The 12,186-nt window shown below is 32.6% G+C and overlaps 1 protein-coding gene across 2 annotated transcripts; it reads left to right on the top strand.

Moving 5' to 3' along the window:
* Positions 1-7,068: 7,068 nt before the first annotated feature.
* On the top strand, positions 7,069-11,068 carry LOC134693430 (uncharacterized). Of its 2 annotated transcripts, none has more exons than XM_063554254.1 (2): positions 7,069-8,037; positions 9,627-11,068. In XM_063554254.1, the coding sequence occupies exon 2, from the start codon at positions 9,632-9,634 to the stop codon at positions 10,742-10,744; it is 1,113 nt and encodes a 370-aa protein (XP_063410324.1). In that variant the 5' UTR covers positions 7,069-8,037; positions 9,627-9,631; the 3' UTR covers positions 10,745-11,068. The 2 variants fall into 2 exon arrangements, with proteins under 2 accessions (XP_063410324.1, XP_063410323.1); XM_063554253.1 differs by lacking the exon at positions 7,069-8,037 and adding an exon at positions 9,282-9,409.
* Positions 11,069-12,186: the final 1,118 nt, after the last annotated feature.

The raw sequence follows: 12,186 nt of genomic DNA, 5'->3' as shown, positions 1-12,186 counted from the left end.
TGTGTTCTACTTGAAACGTGTCTTTAATATCTAGTTTGTCGCATGTAATACTTCTCAAATGGGCATTTATGTGTTTCGGATTGTGCGTCCGTTTATCTGTCGCGCTGCATGTTGAAGGTTTTGGTTACAGTTTTTCGTCAAGGTAGTTTTTGATGAAGTAGAAGTCTAATCAATATAAAACTTAATATATATGTTCCCAGTGATATGATCTTGATAATGTTTTGACCCCGATTTCACAGTCAACTGAAAACAGAAAATGAAAGTGCAAGTGGGGCATCCATGTTCAATGGACACAATCTCTTTTAAGTTGTAAAATATATGCTAAACTAACTCATTTCGAATTACAGTATTTTTCTAATCATTTGGGTATACATTATTAAAGTTTGGAATCTGTCATTCAATTGAGCTCACATTTTGTAAACAAAAACAAATCCTAGGTCACTGTCCAGATAAAGGAAAATAATCTGTTGGGTAACCATACGGTCGAACATTTATAAATTGGGAACAAAAATATATCCCCGGCTACAACGAATCACAGCAAAGTTATTTAGTAATTTGTTTAACATTTTATTACCTCATACATTTGTCTTGTGACACTTTAGACTCATTTACTGTTGGGAAATTTGTAAGAGCCAGTTTTTAAATGACACAATAGCTGCATTTTCATATCATTCCCTTCAATTCCCTCCCGAAATTTTCAGTTCATTTTCTTATTCAATAAGAATTGGGATTTCACAATCACGATGCGGACTATCTTATATCATTTTTGCAAATAATCTATGCAGTTATCTGAAGTTAAATTTTGTAAACGTAGTAACACTTTATCTAAAACGATTTATCTAAATGTACAGAACACTACAAACATGAATAAGTTCTTGATATTTCAATTTTAGTCCAGTCAATCTAGCATAAATTTGACCCCAACCCAAAAGTAATTGTAACAGAAGATTTTTAAACTTTAATCTTTAGCATTATACCCCTAATATACTCAGAAAAAAAGTCCCATAAAATCTAACTTGAGGAAGACAAAAAAAATCACCATTTAAAATTCCTATGGAGATTTGCATTGAAAAGGGAGATAAATAAAGGCAACAGTAGTATACCGCTGTTCAAAACTCATAAATCCATGGACAAAAAACAAAATCGGGGTAACAAACCAAAACCGAGCGAAACGCATTAAATATAAGAGGAGAACAACGACACAACACCGAAACGCAACACACACAGAAACGGACCAAGCATCAGACAAAACACCACGAGAATAACAAATATAACATGATAACCAAACACATGAATTTGGGATAGACAAGTACCGTGCCACGTCTTATCTCAATATCTCAAAAATAAGAGGAAACACAAACGACTCAGAGTTAAAATGCAACACACAGAGAAACGAACAATAATATAACAATGACCATCTTCCTGACTTGGTACATGACACTTTTAAAGGGGAATAAAAGTGGTGGGTTGAACCTGGTTTTATGGCATGCCAAACCTCGCACTTTAATGGCAAAGTTAAATATAACATTTAAATGACAACATAATATTACAGGACTACAATACAAATAAATAGGAGAACATATTAGACAAAGAAAAACATGATTAATAGATAACAAAAAGCATCAGGTTTAAAATTCAATACGCCAAAAACGCGCCTTGTCCACACAAGACTCACCAGTGACGCCCAGATATAAAAGATCGAAAGAGAAAAAAGTACAAAGTTGTACAGCACTGAAGATCAAAAGTTGAAAAGGTTTCGCCAAATACAGCATTGTTTTTATGCCCGGGATAAGAACATTCTTATATAGAACAATTCATGCTATTGCAAACAGTAAATTTTATCAAATGAATATGAAAGAGATATACACAAAGAAACTGAAGTATTAACTAATTACAGAAAACTAAACCTGAATACATAACGCCTAGATATAAAAGATCGAACGTGAAAAAGGTACAAAGTTGTACAGCACTGAAGATCAAAATTTGAAAAGGTTTTGACAAATACGGCATTGTTTTTATGCACGGGATAAGAACATCCTAATTATATAGAACACTAAATGCTATTGCAAACCGTAAATTATAACAAATGAATATGAAAGAGATATACATAATGAAACTGAAGTATAAACTAATTACAGAAAACTAAACCCGAGTTTATCACAAAATAGACACACATCCGCTTCAGTCCAGGCGTCAACGTAATTAAAAAAATGTGACGTCACATACGATGGCGAAAAGGCAGAAACGTTATGCCACATTTGAATTTATGAAATTTAGAAACAGCATGACGTCACATATGAAAAAATATAGATAACTCTTGCAAAAAAAGGCAGAAACATCAATACAAATTGACACAAAATTATAAATTTACCGCTTCTATTCATCAGAATGCAGTGATTTTTGATTTTTTTAGCAGTCTTTACAATATAACAAACAACTCTAAAGGTGTTTTCATATCTTATATCAAGGAATAATTTAGATTTTGTAATTCATTAGTTGACCATTTATCGAATTTTCAGCATGTCACAGCAAAGAATCTCAAATTTAACAAAAATAATACAGCATGTATTCTTCTTTTTGTGGTTTAAAGTTTCTTTAGATAAGTAAGTTGCTGAAAAAATATAATATACAGATAGAAACAATACTAAATCTTCACATTATTTTTTCAAAATGGTAACAAAGCTTCAAATTTGCAATTTCTTTAATGAAAAACGTACGAAAAAAATAAAACTACGCATAACACTTCGGTTTTGTACATTTCATGAGCAGAAGATTATATAATTTATTCAAATACAAACTTACAACCCCATCAAAGTCATGAAAGTATCATACTTTATATAAATTTCAAGCAAAACAACCAAAAACAGACAAAAAAATACCTGTTTTTTGCAAGAGTTATCTCCACTTCCAATGTTAATTTCCATAGGAAATTAGAAATGCTGGTTTTGAGTTTTCCTCAAGTTAGATTTTATGGGACTTTGTTCTGTGTATATAAAGGTATAAAGGGTATAATGCTATAGATAAGAACTAAAACATTTTCTGTTGCAATTAGTTTGAGGTTAAATTTAGTTTGACTGGACTTTTTCTTGAATTTACTTTGAAAGTGTAAAGTTATTTTCTAGTGTTATCGGAATTTGAACCTCTTGTAAGTATCCAATTCTTTCAATATATAAAACGAAAAGGGCCAATTGCACAAAGGAATTTATATTTCTAGCTGCAGATGTAATAATGGTTGATGGTCCAAATAGAGCACATATTAGTATGTTATAAAGACAAAACGGTCAAAATTTCAACGTTCCTGCTATCAATTAAAAAATGACAGTTGAATTACTTATAACTGTAATGACAAATAAACTATGAAGTATGGTTATTTTAGCAAATAGTAGAAAACAAGTTGCATTCACAAGTGACATTTTATATCCAATAGCTTATCGTCGCTTGGCTTCCAAATGTCGTATATGACTTTTTTGGCTGAAATTACTTTTTGACACAAATGGTCTTGTCGTGAGAAAATCTTTGATATTCCAAAACAGCATACAGTTACACCAATCAATTATTTGAAATAAGACATGTTACAAAATTGCCAATCTCACTTGTTTGTAAAATTTGCTTCCACAATGTTGTATGTAAACTTGAAAATTGTTGTATAATGACGTTGATAATCAAATTAATACTAGTACATTTCTATATTTTTGTGAACATAAATTAAGTTTATGGTAATCCAGAAGTTTGAAAGTTCTTATCTCACGACCATTTACAAAAATGTCCAAGTTCCCATACGACATTTTAGAAGCGGGAATTTCGATCAAATTTTCAAAGCCTGTTTGTGAGATTTTACTTTTTGAAAAAAAATGTAGTTTACAATATTTTGGAAGCCGAGCAACGTTATGTGTGTTTCTAAAAATTTGAGAGTGCATGGTATTGTCAATAACTCATAATGATAAAAAAAAATAACAAGTATGAAGGTTTTCGACATGTTGTCAAATTGAAAATAACCCGTTATAAATTTCGTTTCAAACTTAAATCCCATCTCACCTTTTTAATAGAAGAAAAAACATGTCAACTGCAGTAAATGACAACACTCAAACAATTGTATCTTTCATGACACTGTCGCATGTAGATTGTAAAAAGTAAAATTCCGAACATCATTGAAAATTCAAAACGGAATCTAGTTATATAGATAGCTGAACCTCTCATTTGAAAGTTCTTATTTCACGACCATTTACAAAGACCAAAGACCTTTTAGAGTACATACAATCTAACTCTCTTTCATCTTGTAACAGTATTAAAACATTTGACTTATCTACTCTTTACACAAGTATTCCACATTCCAAACTAAAAGACAAACTAAAAGAGTTGGTATTACTTTGCTTCATAAAAAAGAATGGCCAACGTAGATACAAGTATCTTGTCTTAGGGAGGGATAACTCCTACTCTGATTCAAACAAAAAAAATTCTGAAACCGATATTATCAAGATGCTTGATTTCTTGATTGACGACATATTTGTTACGTTCGGAGGACACGTTTTTCAACAGACTGTCGGCATCCCAATGGGAACAAACTGTGCCCCTCTACTTGCCGACTTGTTTCTTTATTATTATGAGGCTGACTTCATGCAGGAACTTCTTAGGAAGAAAGATAAGAAGTTAGCAATATCCTTTAACTCTACTTTCCGCTATATAGATGACATTCTTTCACTAAACAATTCAAAATTTGGTGACTATGTGGATCGCATCTATCCCATCGAATTGGAGATAAAGGATACTACAGATACAATTAAGTTGGCTTCATATCTTGACTTAAATCTAGAAATTGACAATGAGGGTCGGTTGAAGACAAAACTTACGACAAAAGAGATGATTTCAGCTTTCCAATTGTGAACTTTCCGTTTCTAAGTAGCAACATTCCAGCAGCACCTGCATACGGGGTATATATCTCCCAATTGATACGATATTCCCGTGCTTGCATTTCCTATCATGATTTACTTGATAGAGGGTTACTGCTTACAAGGAAGCTATCAAAACCAAGAGTTCCAAATGGTGAAGTTGAAATCATCCCTTCGTAAATTTTACGGACGCCATCACGAGTTGGTTGACCGTTATGGAATAACCGTTTCACAAATGATATCGGATATGTTCCTTACGTCGTAACTACAATCCCCTTCCCTTTCATGAATTTGACCTACCGTATTAGACTATTTACCGGATTTGTAATCACATAAGCAACACGACGGGTGCTGCATGTGGAGCAGGATCTGCTTACCCTTCCGGAGCACCTGAGATCACCCCCTAGTTATTGGTGGGGTTCGTGTTGTTTATTCTTTAGTTTTCTATGTTGTGTCATGTGTACTATTGTTTTTCTGTTTGTCTTTTTCATTTTTAGTCATGGCGTTGTCAGTTTGTTTTAGATTTACGAGTTTGACTGTCCCTTTGGTATCTTTCGTCCCTCTTGTATGGCAGTCGCATATAATTTTATTATAATGATAACAACGTGTGGGCAAAATGTAACGGATTTATGAAAGGACAGACACAACTTAAGATATATGGGGTTTCTAAATTATAATCCATAGAAGTTTTTAATAATTTGCCATAATGCAGTTTATATTATGCTTTTTTTTTTAAAAGATAATAAAAAGAACGGGTCACCGGGCTTATTTTCATGCTACACTGTGTTCAAAATTGACAAATTTTGTATAGATTATGCATGGAAACCCCAATTTTCTGCAATAAAGCATAAACTACACCATAACATTTTGAGATAAAATATGAGAAGATAGCTTTAATAGTATGCTTTCAGTTAAGGAACAGATTAAAATGGTGCCACCAGACCCGTTTTCTTGCTACATAATGAAATAGAGAAAATCTTAAGTACATTAATCTGAATTATCTGCCCTTGCATTTGAGTTGTCTCCCATCATGTGGCAAAGTTTGAAAAAATTTGATCAAACAAAAGTTTTCTGTTTTTTTGTGAAATACAACGTTTTCCATAAATATGATAAAACCTTTCATTTTCTATATAGCGGTGGAAGTTCTAACACATGAATTACCTACTACTCTAAAAATTTGTACATTCTATTAATGATCCAGACCTTGTTTTCTTGTATTTCAAAATCCAAGATAGAGAAAGACACCCTATCTACCTTAATCCTTTTGTGTTATTCGATTTTCATACTTTTTTGGCGACATACTGTCTGCTTCACATTATTTAAATTTTCCTTCTTTTTGTAATTATCTTTTTTCTTCTTCACAAATTATATAAAAATATCGATCATTTTATATTCCTGTGTGATGATTAATAAGCTGTCAGCGTAATACTTATTAAACATGGGAATAATTATAAAAATATCAAGCTTCAAAGGTAAATATCTATTGACACATATGTTATTCAGTGATTTATAAATTATAACACTAAAAGAGGGATAGCATATACCAGCGGGACACTTAAACTCTTAGATCTAAAATAAACAGACAAAACCATGGTTCAAAAAGGAAAAGACAACCAAACAAATAATAGTACACACGACACAACTTAAGATTTAGCAACACGAAGGGAAGCGGATTGTAGTAACGACACACAGAACACATATCCGATATAAATGTGAAATGATTATTCCATAACGGTCAACCAACTAATGATGTCGTCCGTTAAATTCACGAAGGAATGACTTCAATTTCTCATATGGAATACTTGGTTTAATAGCTTCCTTATAAGCAGCAACCCTCTATCAAGGAAATCCTGATGGGATCCGAAAATACAATAAAGTGTGGGAAAATTGGACACACGCTTTTTCTACTTTTTTCAGTTATATACATTTATATCCGTTTTTCTGTCTGTACCGCTTTAGGTTAAAGGTTTTGGTAAAGTTTTTGGTCAATGTATTTTTTGAATTCTAATCAACTTAAAACTTAGTTCACATGTTTCTTATGCTATGATATTTCTAATTTCAATGCCGAGTTTTTACCCCAATTTCACAGTCCACTGAACATAGAAAATGATAGCGCGAGTGGGTAATCCATGTACTATGGACACATTTATTTATTAGAATTTAAGTCCTGTACTTAAATTCAGTTATCACGGTGCGCTGAACTATTACATTGGTTGGTTATTAGTGAGTTTAAGAAAACTCAAATTTCATTGGTGGTTAGTGAACCATACAATTTGACGTCACGATCCTTTTTTAATTCGGGTCCAACAGGAGAGGCTGCTTTTAAAATAACTTGTTTTTATCAGAGGAAAATTTTATTCAACAAAAAATTGTCAGGGAGTATTTTATGTTTTATAATAATTTTTGAAAGGAATTGTTATAGCTGTACGCACATTAACGAGGATTCGTGCAATAAAAGACAATATTGACGTTAATTATCCAAAAACAAAGATACATGTACATGTGTATGGCGACCACATGGCTGAAATAAAAAAAAACAAATTTTATTTTTTTCTCTTTCAAAGTTAATTTTATTTAATTTTCTTTAAGTGCCAACAGTTTGGTTTAGATTTGAGTCTCTTTCAACAGGGAAAAAGTAAATGTTTACTTTGAAACAAGGATACATGTAACTGACCTAGTGAAGCACATGGCGAGCACATGGTTTATTGAATTTTCTTTCAATGTTTTTTCGTTGCCGTTGCTAATTTTCAAATATAATAAATGGTAAATAATGCTTCTTGGTAACATGTTAGGACTACCAGAATTAGCAAAAATATTCAAGTTATCTGGCGAGTTGAAATAACCTTTCGTGTGTTGGTTTGCGAACTTGAGCCATGGCAAAATATTCAGTTCGTTGATTGTGTCCATTATCAGGTGAAAGGAGAATATCATCGCGGCTACACGCCCACATAAATGTGTTTCAATACTTGAATTTATAAGACGCGTCCTGGTCCGCATACTTAATTTAGTTATTGTTTATTTACACACTTAAATGGAATGTACCCATAATGCTTTGTATTGTTATTATACATGTAGTTCGTACTGAGTTCTATCACTTAAAAGCTGAAGCCAACTTTACAAGGTGTCAGATGTGGGAACGTGTGCATTACATGTATGCATATTATTTGCAAAACTTCTGTTCGAGGAACAAGAATCCACTTAATAATTAAAAACCAATTGTTCAGAGAACAATTGAAAGTCTTTCCACAACAAAGAAATTTGGATAAGAAGATAGTTTCTTCATACTGATGCGATTAATAATGGTTTAATTATATTTTTGAGTGATATAAGGGAGATAATATGCTACTTCCGGTGAAATGAATGTCACTTCCGGTCTCATATGAGAGCTTTTTTTCACACTGATTCCAAAAATATATAGTTGCTATATACTTTTGTATGTAGAATGGGAGATAATTGGCCACTTCCGGTTTTGTGGAAGTCATTTTTAGTCTTCAGTAATCAGTTTATGTATCTATATGACGAAATATAAGGATTCTGAGTACTTTTATATGTAAAAATTGCAAAAAAACCTACTTCCGGTTTTCCCAAGGTCACTTCCGGTAGTCATTGTTCAAGGTCATTTGTCACCTAACCTTTTGTAAAAGGTCAAATGCCTTTATAATGAACTTAGTTGAAGTTATAATCAAATAACCTCATATCAAGACATTTCAGGGGCACCAACTCCTATAAGATGCCATTAAATTGTATAAGACTAAATGTAGCATATCTTCATTATTATTAAGCAGACATTTTGCACTTGTTCTTTTATATGTATCTTTTAAGGTGTCGGAGGAAATGCAAAAACAAGCAAAAGTCACAATTGAGACCTTGACCTTGACCTTTGACCTTGACCTCATTTTCTAAGTCAGATCCTAGGGGCCCAAATAAAAACATTCCAGGGTTATACGGTTAACTGTTTATGAGTTAAAAAAACATACCGACAAATTTATTTTGTAAAGGTAGATAACTCCTATAAAATGTCATCGAATCGCTTCGATCCAAATGAGCCAAAAATTACTGAGGATGTAATGAACAATTTGTAAAAGGAATTTTGTGGCTATCTTTTTTTGTTACAAAGGAGATGCACACAGATGATAAACAGTGAATAGGGAGATAACTCTTATAAGGAAAATGGTTAGCTTTAGCAGGGTAAAATTTAAAAGCGCATAAACTATACGATACCATGTGAGAAATATCTAAGCGACATATTGCGAAACAAACATTTATCGCAAGAACAAATTTGGCGGAAAAAAATTTTAATAATAATCAGAAGAAAAACAATAAGTCTTTCCACAGAAAAGTGGAAAGACTTAATAAATACACTAGTCTCCGTTGTTTCGCCTTCTATGAACCGGTGTACATGAGGTCAATTGGTACTTTTAAAATGTAAACAATAACATCAAGTCAAATAATTATCGAATATTGGTGTTCCTGATGGATAATGGAGTACAGAGTTACATGAAATTCACACAACCTTATTAATAGTACTGTCTTCTTTTAAAAAATAAACCGGTCACAGCCTATTTAATTTAATTTAGCTATTTTGTGATACATGTACCTCAGTATTTTGCTTCTATATATATATATTAATTACACATGTGTGATATTTTCTACTGGACATTTAATCAAGCAATAATCAATCTGGATTAACCGAATATTCAGACAGTGTTTTTTGTTTTTAAATTCTAGTTATTCTTTTAGGAGTCATGTCAGCACAGCTCAGGCGGTCAGCCAGGAAAAGGAAAAATTTGCCAATAGTGGCTGCTGCATCAGCAAGGAAAAAGGCTAACCAGAGAGTACCGGACACTATGTCAGTAACTGCACCACAGTTGCCTACAGTTGATACTGGTACACCATTCATACCCGTTACTAGTTCTACTGGTACATACCCAATGTTGTTTTCACAGACAGGGGCAGGCATATATACCAGTGCAAGTACAGGGCCAGTCGATTTGACGAGCACAGCTAATACCCTTTTATACTCAAGAGTACCACTACCAGACCAAAGAGTGTGTAACACTGTAACCAGTCAAGATCCTCCAGAACATTCCTTAGGTAATACTAATGGTGCCTCAAGTTTTACAATGCCATTTAGTACTTTTGATCACCCTATTCAGATACCCAGCATGCATGCTAATATTGCTTTTAATGTTTCTCAAAGTATTAGAGAAAACATTCAGAAAAGTGAATTTATTGATTTAGGCATTTTGTTGATTAACAATACTCAGCAGGCTACACAAAAGCTTGTTTTTAGAGGGGGTGAATTTATTGTGCAAACAGAAAATATGCAAAACAAAATTGGGTCTATTGACCAATGGATATCAGCATTTATCATTTTTGTTAGTGTATATTGTACTGTGCATTCAGGTAGATTACAAGATTTACTTAAATACATGTCAGTTGTACGTTTGGGTTCAAAAAGAAATCCAAATAATTTAGGTTGGAAGTTATATGATGAGCAATTTAGGTTGCGCAAAACACTGGATCCGGCAAGTTCATGGGCTATAGTAGATCCAGAGCTTTGGTTATTATATATGGCTGATAGTATTGGCACACAAAATTTGGAAGTAGTTTCTTCTGGTTACAATACATTTTCTGCTAATAGAAATGTGAATAAAACGTCCAAGTGCTATGCCTTTAATTATAACGGCGAATGTTTCAATTCATTTTGTCAATATAGTCATGCATGTATACAATGTCATGGTGTTCACTCAGTTATAAACTGTCAATTCACGCAAAACAATTTGCCTTCGCAAATAAGACCAAATCAACAGCCAGCAGGGATACCAGAAGATTTAAACATAAATTTCAAACTATAATTGGGTCCCTTATAGATACATTTGTAGTTCAGTTGCCCAAAGTACCTAAACAACATATCAAAGAGGTGTATTGGCCTTTAATGAGTTCAGAAAATTGTTTGGTTTATAAAATGTATGGCCAATACCTTTGTATGAATTGTGCAATTTATAGCTTATTTGTTTCAAGCGTTACTCGCATTCCTCTATTAAGTGTTATTCAGCAGGGATAAGTTTTTTCAGTAGATTGAATGTCTTGGGCGATTTTACTCAAATTTATTATAAAAATGATGGAGGGAGTTAACCGGTCAAGGCCAAAATTAGGTATTAAAAGATTGCCTATTTCCAAGAATTACTTAGTTAATAGTTAAAATTCTATTGTTTATTTGTTCCTCCAGTTATGCAGTTACGTTGTTTAAAGGTTGTTTTAAGATCCTCCAATCCTAAATTTCTGGTCGTACATGTAGGTGCTAATGATTTAGGGAATATTAAAACTGAAGACTTAAGAGAAAAGTTGATACAAGCTATGACCTTTATTTCAAAGGACTTGCCTGACACTAAAATTGTGTGGTCCCAAATGTTGCCTCGTTTAAACGGAGATATTCTAAAGTGTAGATACAGCCTATTACAGGGTTAATAAGACAGTAGCTAACTATATATTGGAATCGGGTGGTTATTGTTTAATATGCTATCAGACATTTCTAGGACTGAAACATGTATAAATCTGATGAGGTGCATTTGTCTGTCATAGGAAATAACAATTTTTTTCAAGGTGGTCTTTAGTTTTTCATGCATAAAACCAATGGTCATGTTTTCCCCTCTACTGATATATAAGTATGAAATATGTTGTTTTGTTTTGTGTTTTTGTCTCCGTGATATACATTTGTAAATACAATATTGTTACCTAAGACAAACTTTGTATAATTGATCTTGTGTGTAAATTTTTACTGTAGATATATACAGTTTTTTGTTTTGATTTTTGTTTTGTTTTTTTACGATTTATTGAGCAACTTTACTAGTACATTGTAGTTACATGTAACTTGAAAGTTTTCTTTGATTTTTTTGTGGATGTATTTGGCTCACAGCTTGGCAGCGAACCTCCATTATATGGCGGTTGACAATGAATCATTATTATGTTTCACTGTCAATCTGGCATAATTCGCTGCATCAAAAAACATTTTGTTTTATGAATAGAATCATTTACTACAGATCTAGATGAACAATGTAAGGGTTTCGATCCATCACCTGTGTTCCCACGGTGATTTCCAAATTGTTTTAATCCTATCTTCAGTTACCATTATCTGTGGTAGTAATTTATATATATATATATATATATATGACAGTACGGTTGCCATAATCAGCAATATGCGGGTAACCTCATTTTTCAGTTATATACAACATGTATAAATTATGAGAATAATAATATTAAAGGCTGTGGCCAAATACTGCCAATTTGTTGTTTGGTC

The sequence above is a fragment of the Mytilus trossulus genome, chromosome 12 (assembly GCF_036588685.1).
Source record: "Mytilus trossulus isolate FHL-02 chromosome 12, PNRI_Mtr1.1.1.hap1, whole genome shotgun sequence".
Classification (NCBI taxonomy): Eukaryota; Metazoa; Mollusca; class Bivalvia; order Mytilida; family Mytilidae; genus Mytilus; species Mytilus trossulus.
Note: the sequence above shows the minus strand (reverse complement) of the source record. Positions and strands in the feature narration are given on the sequence as shown.

Excerpts from the sequence above, each read along its gene's own strand:
- LOC134693430 (XM_063554254.1), top strand. The coding sequence starts at position 9,632 with ATGTCAGCACAGCTCAGGCGGTCAGCCAGGAAAAGGAAAAATTTGCCA.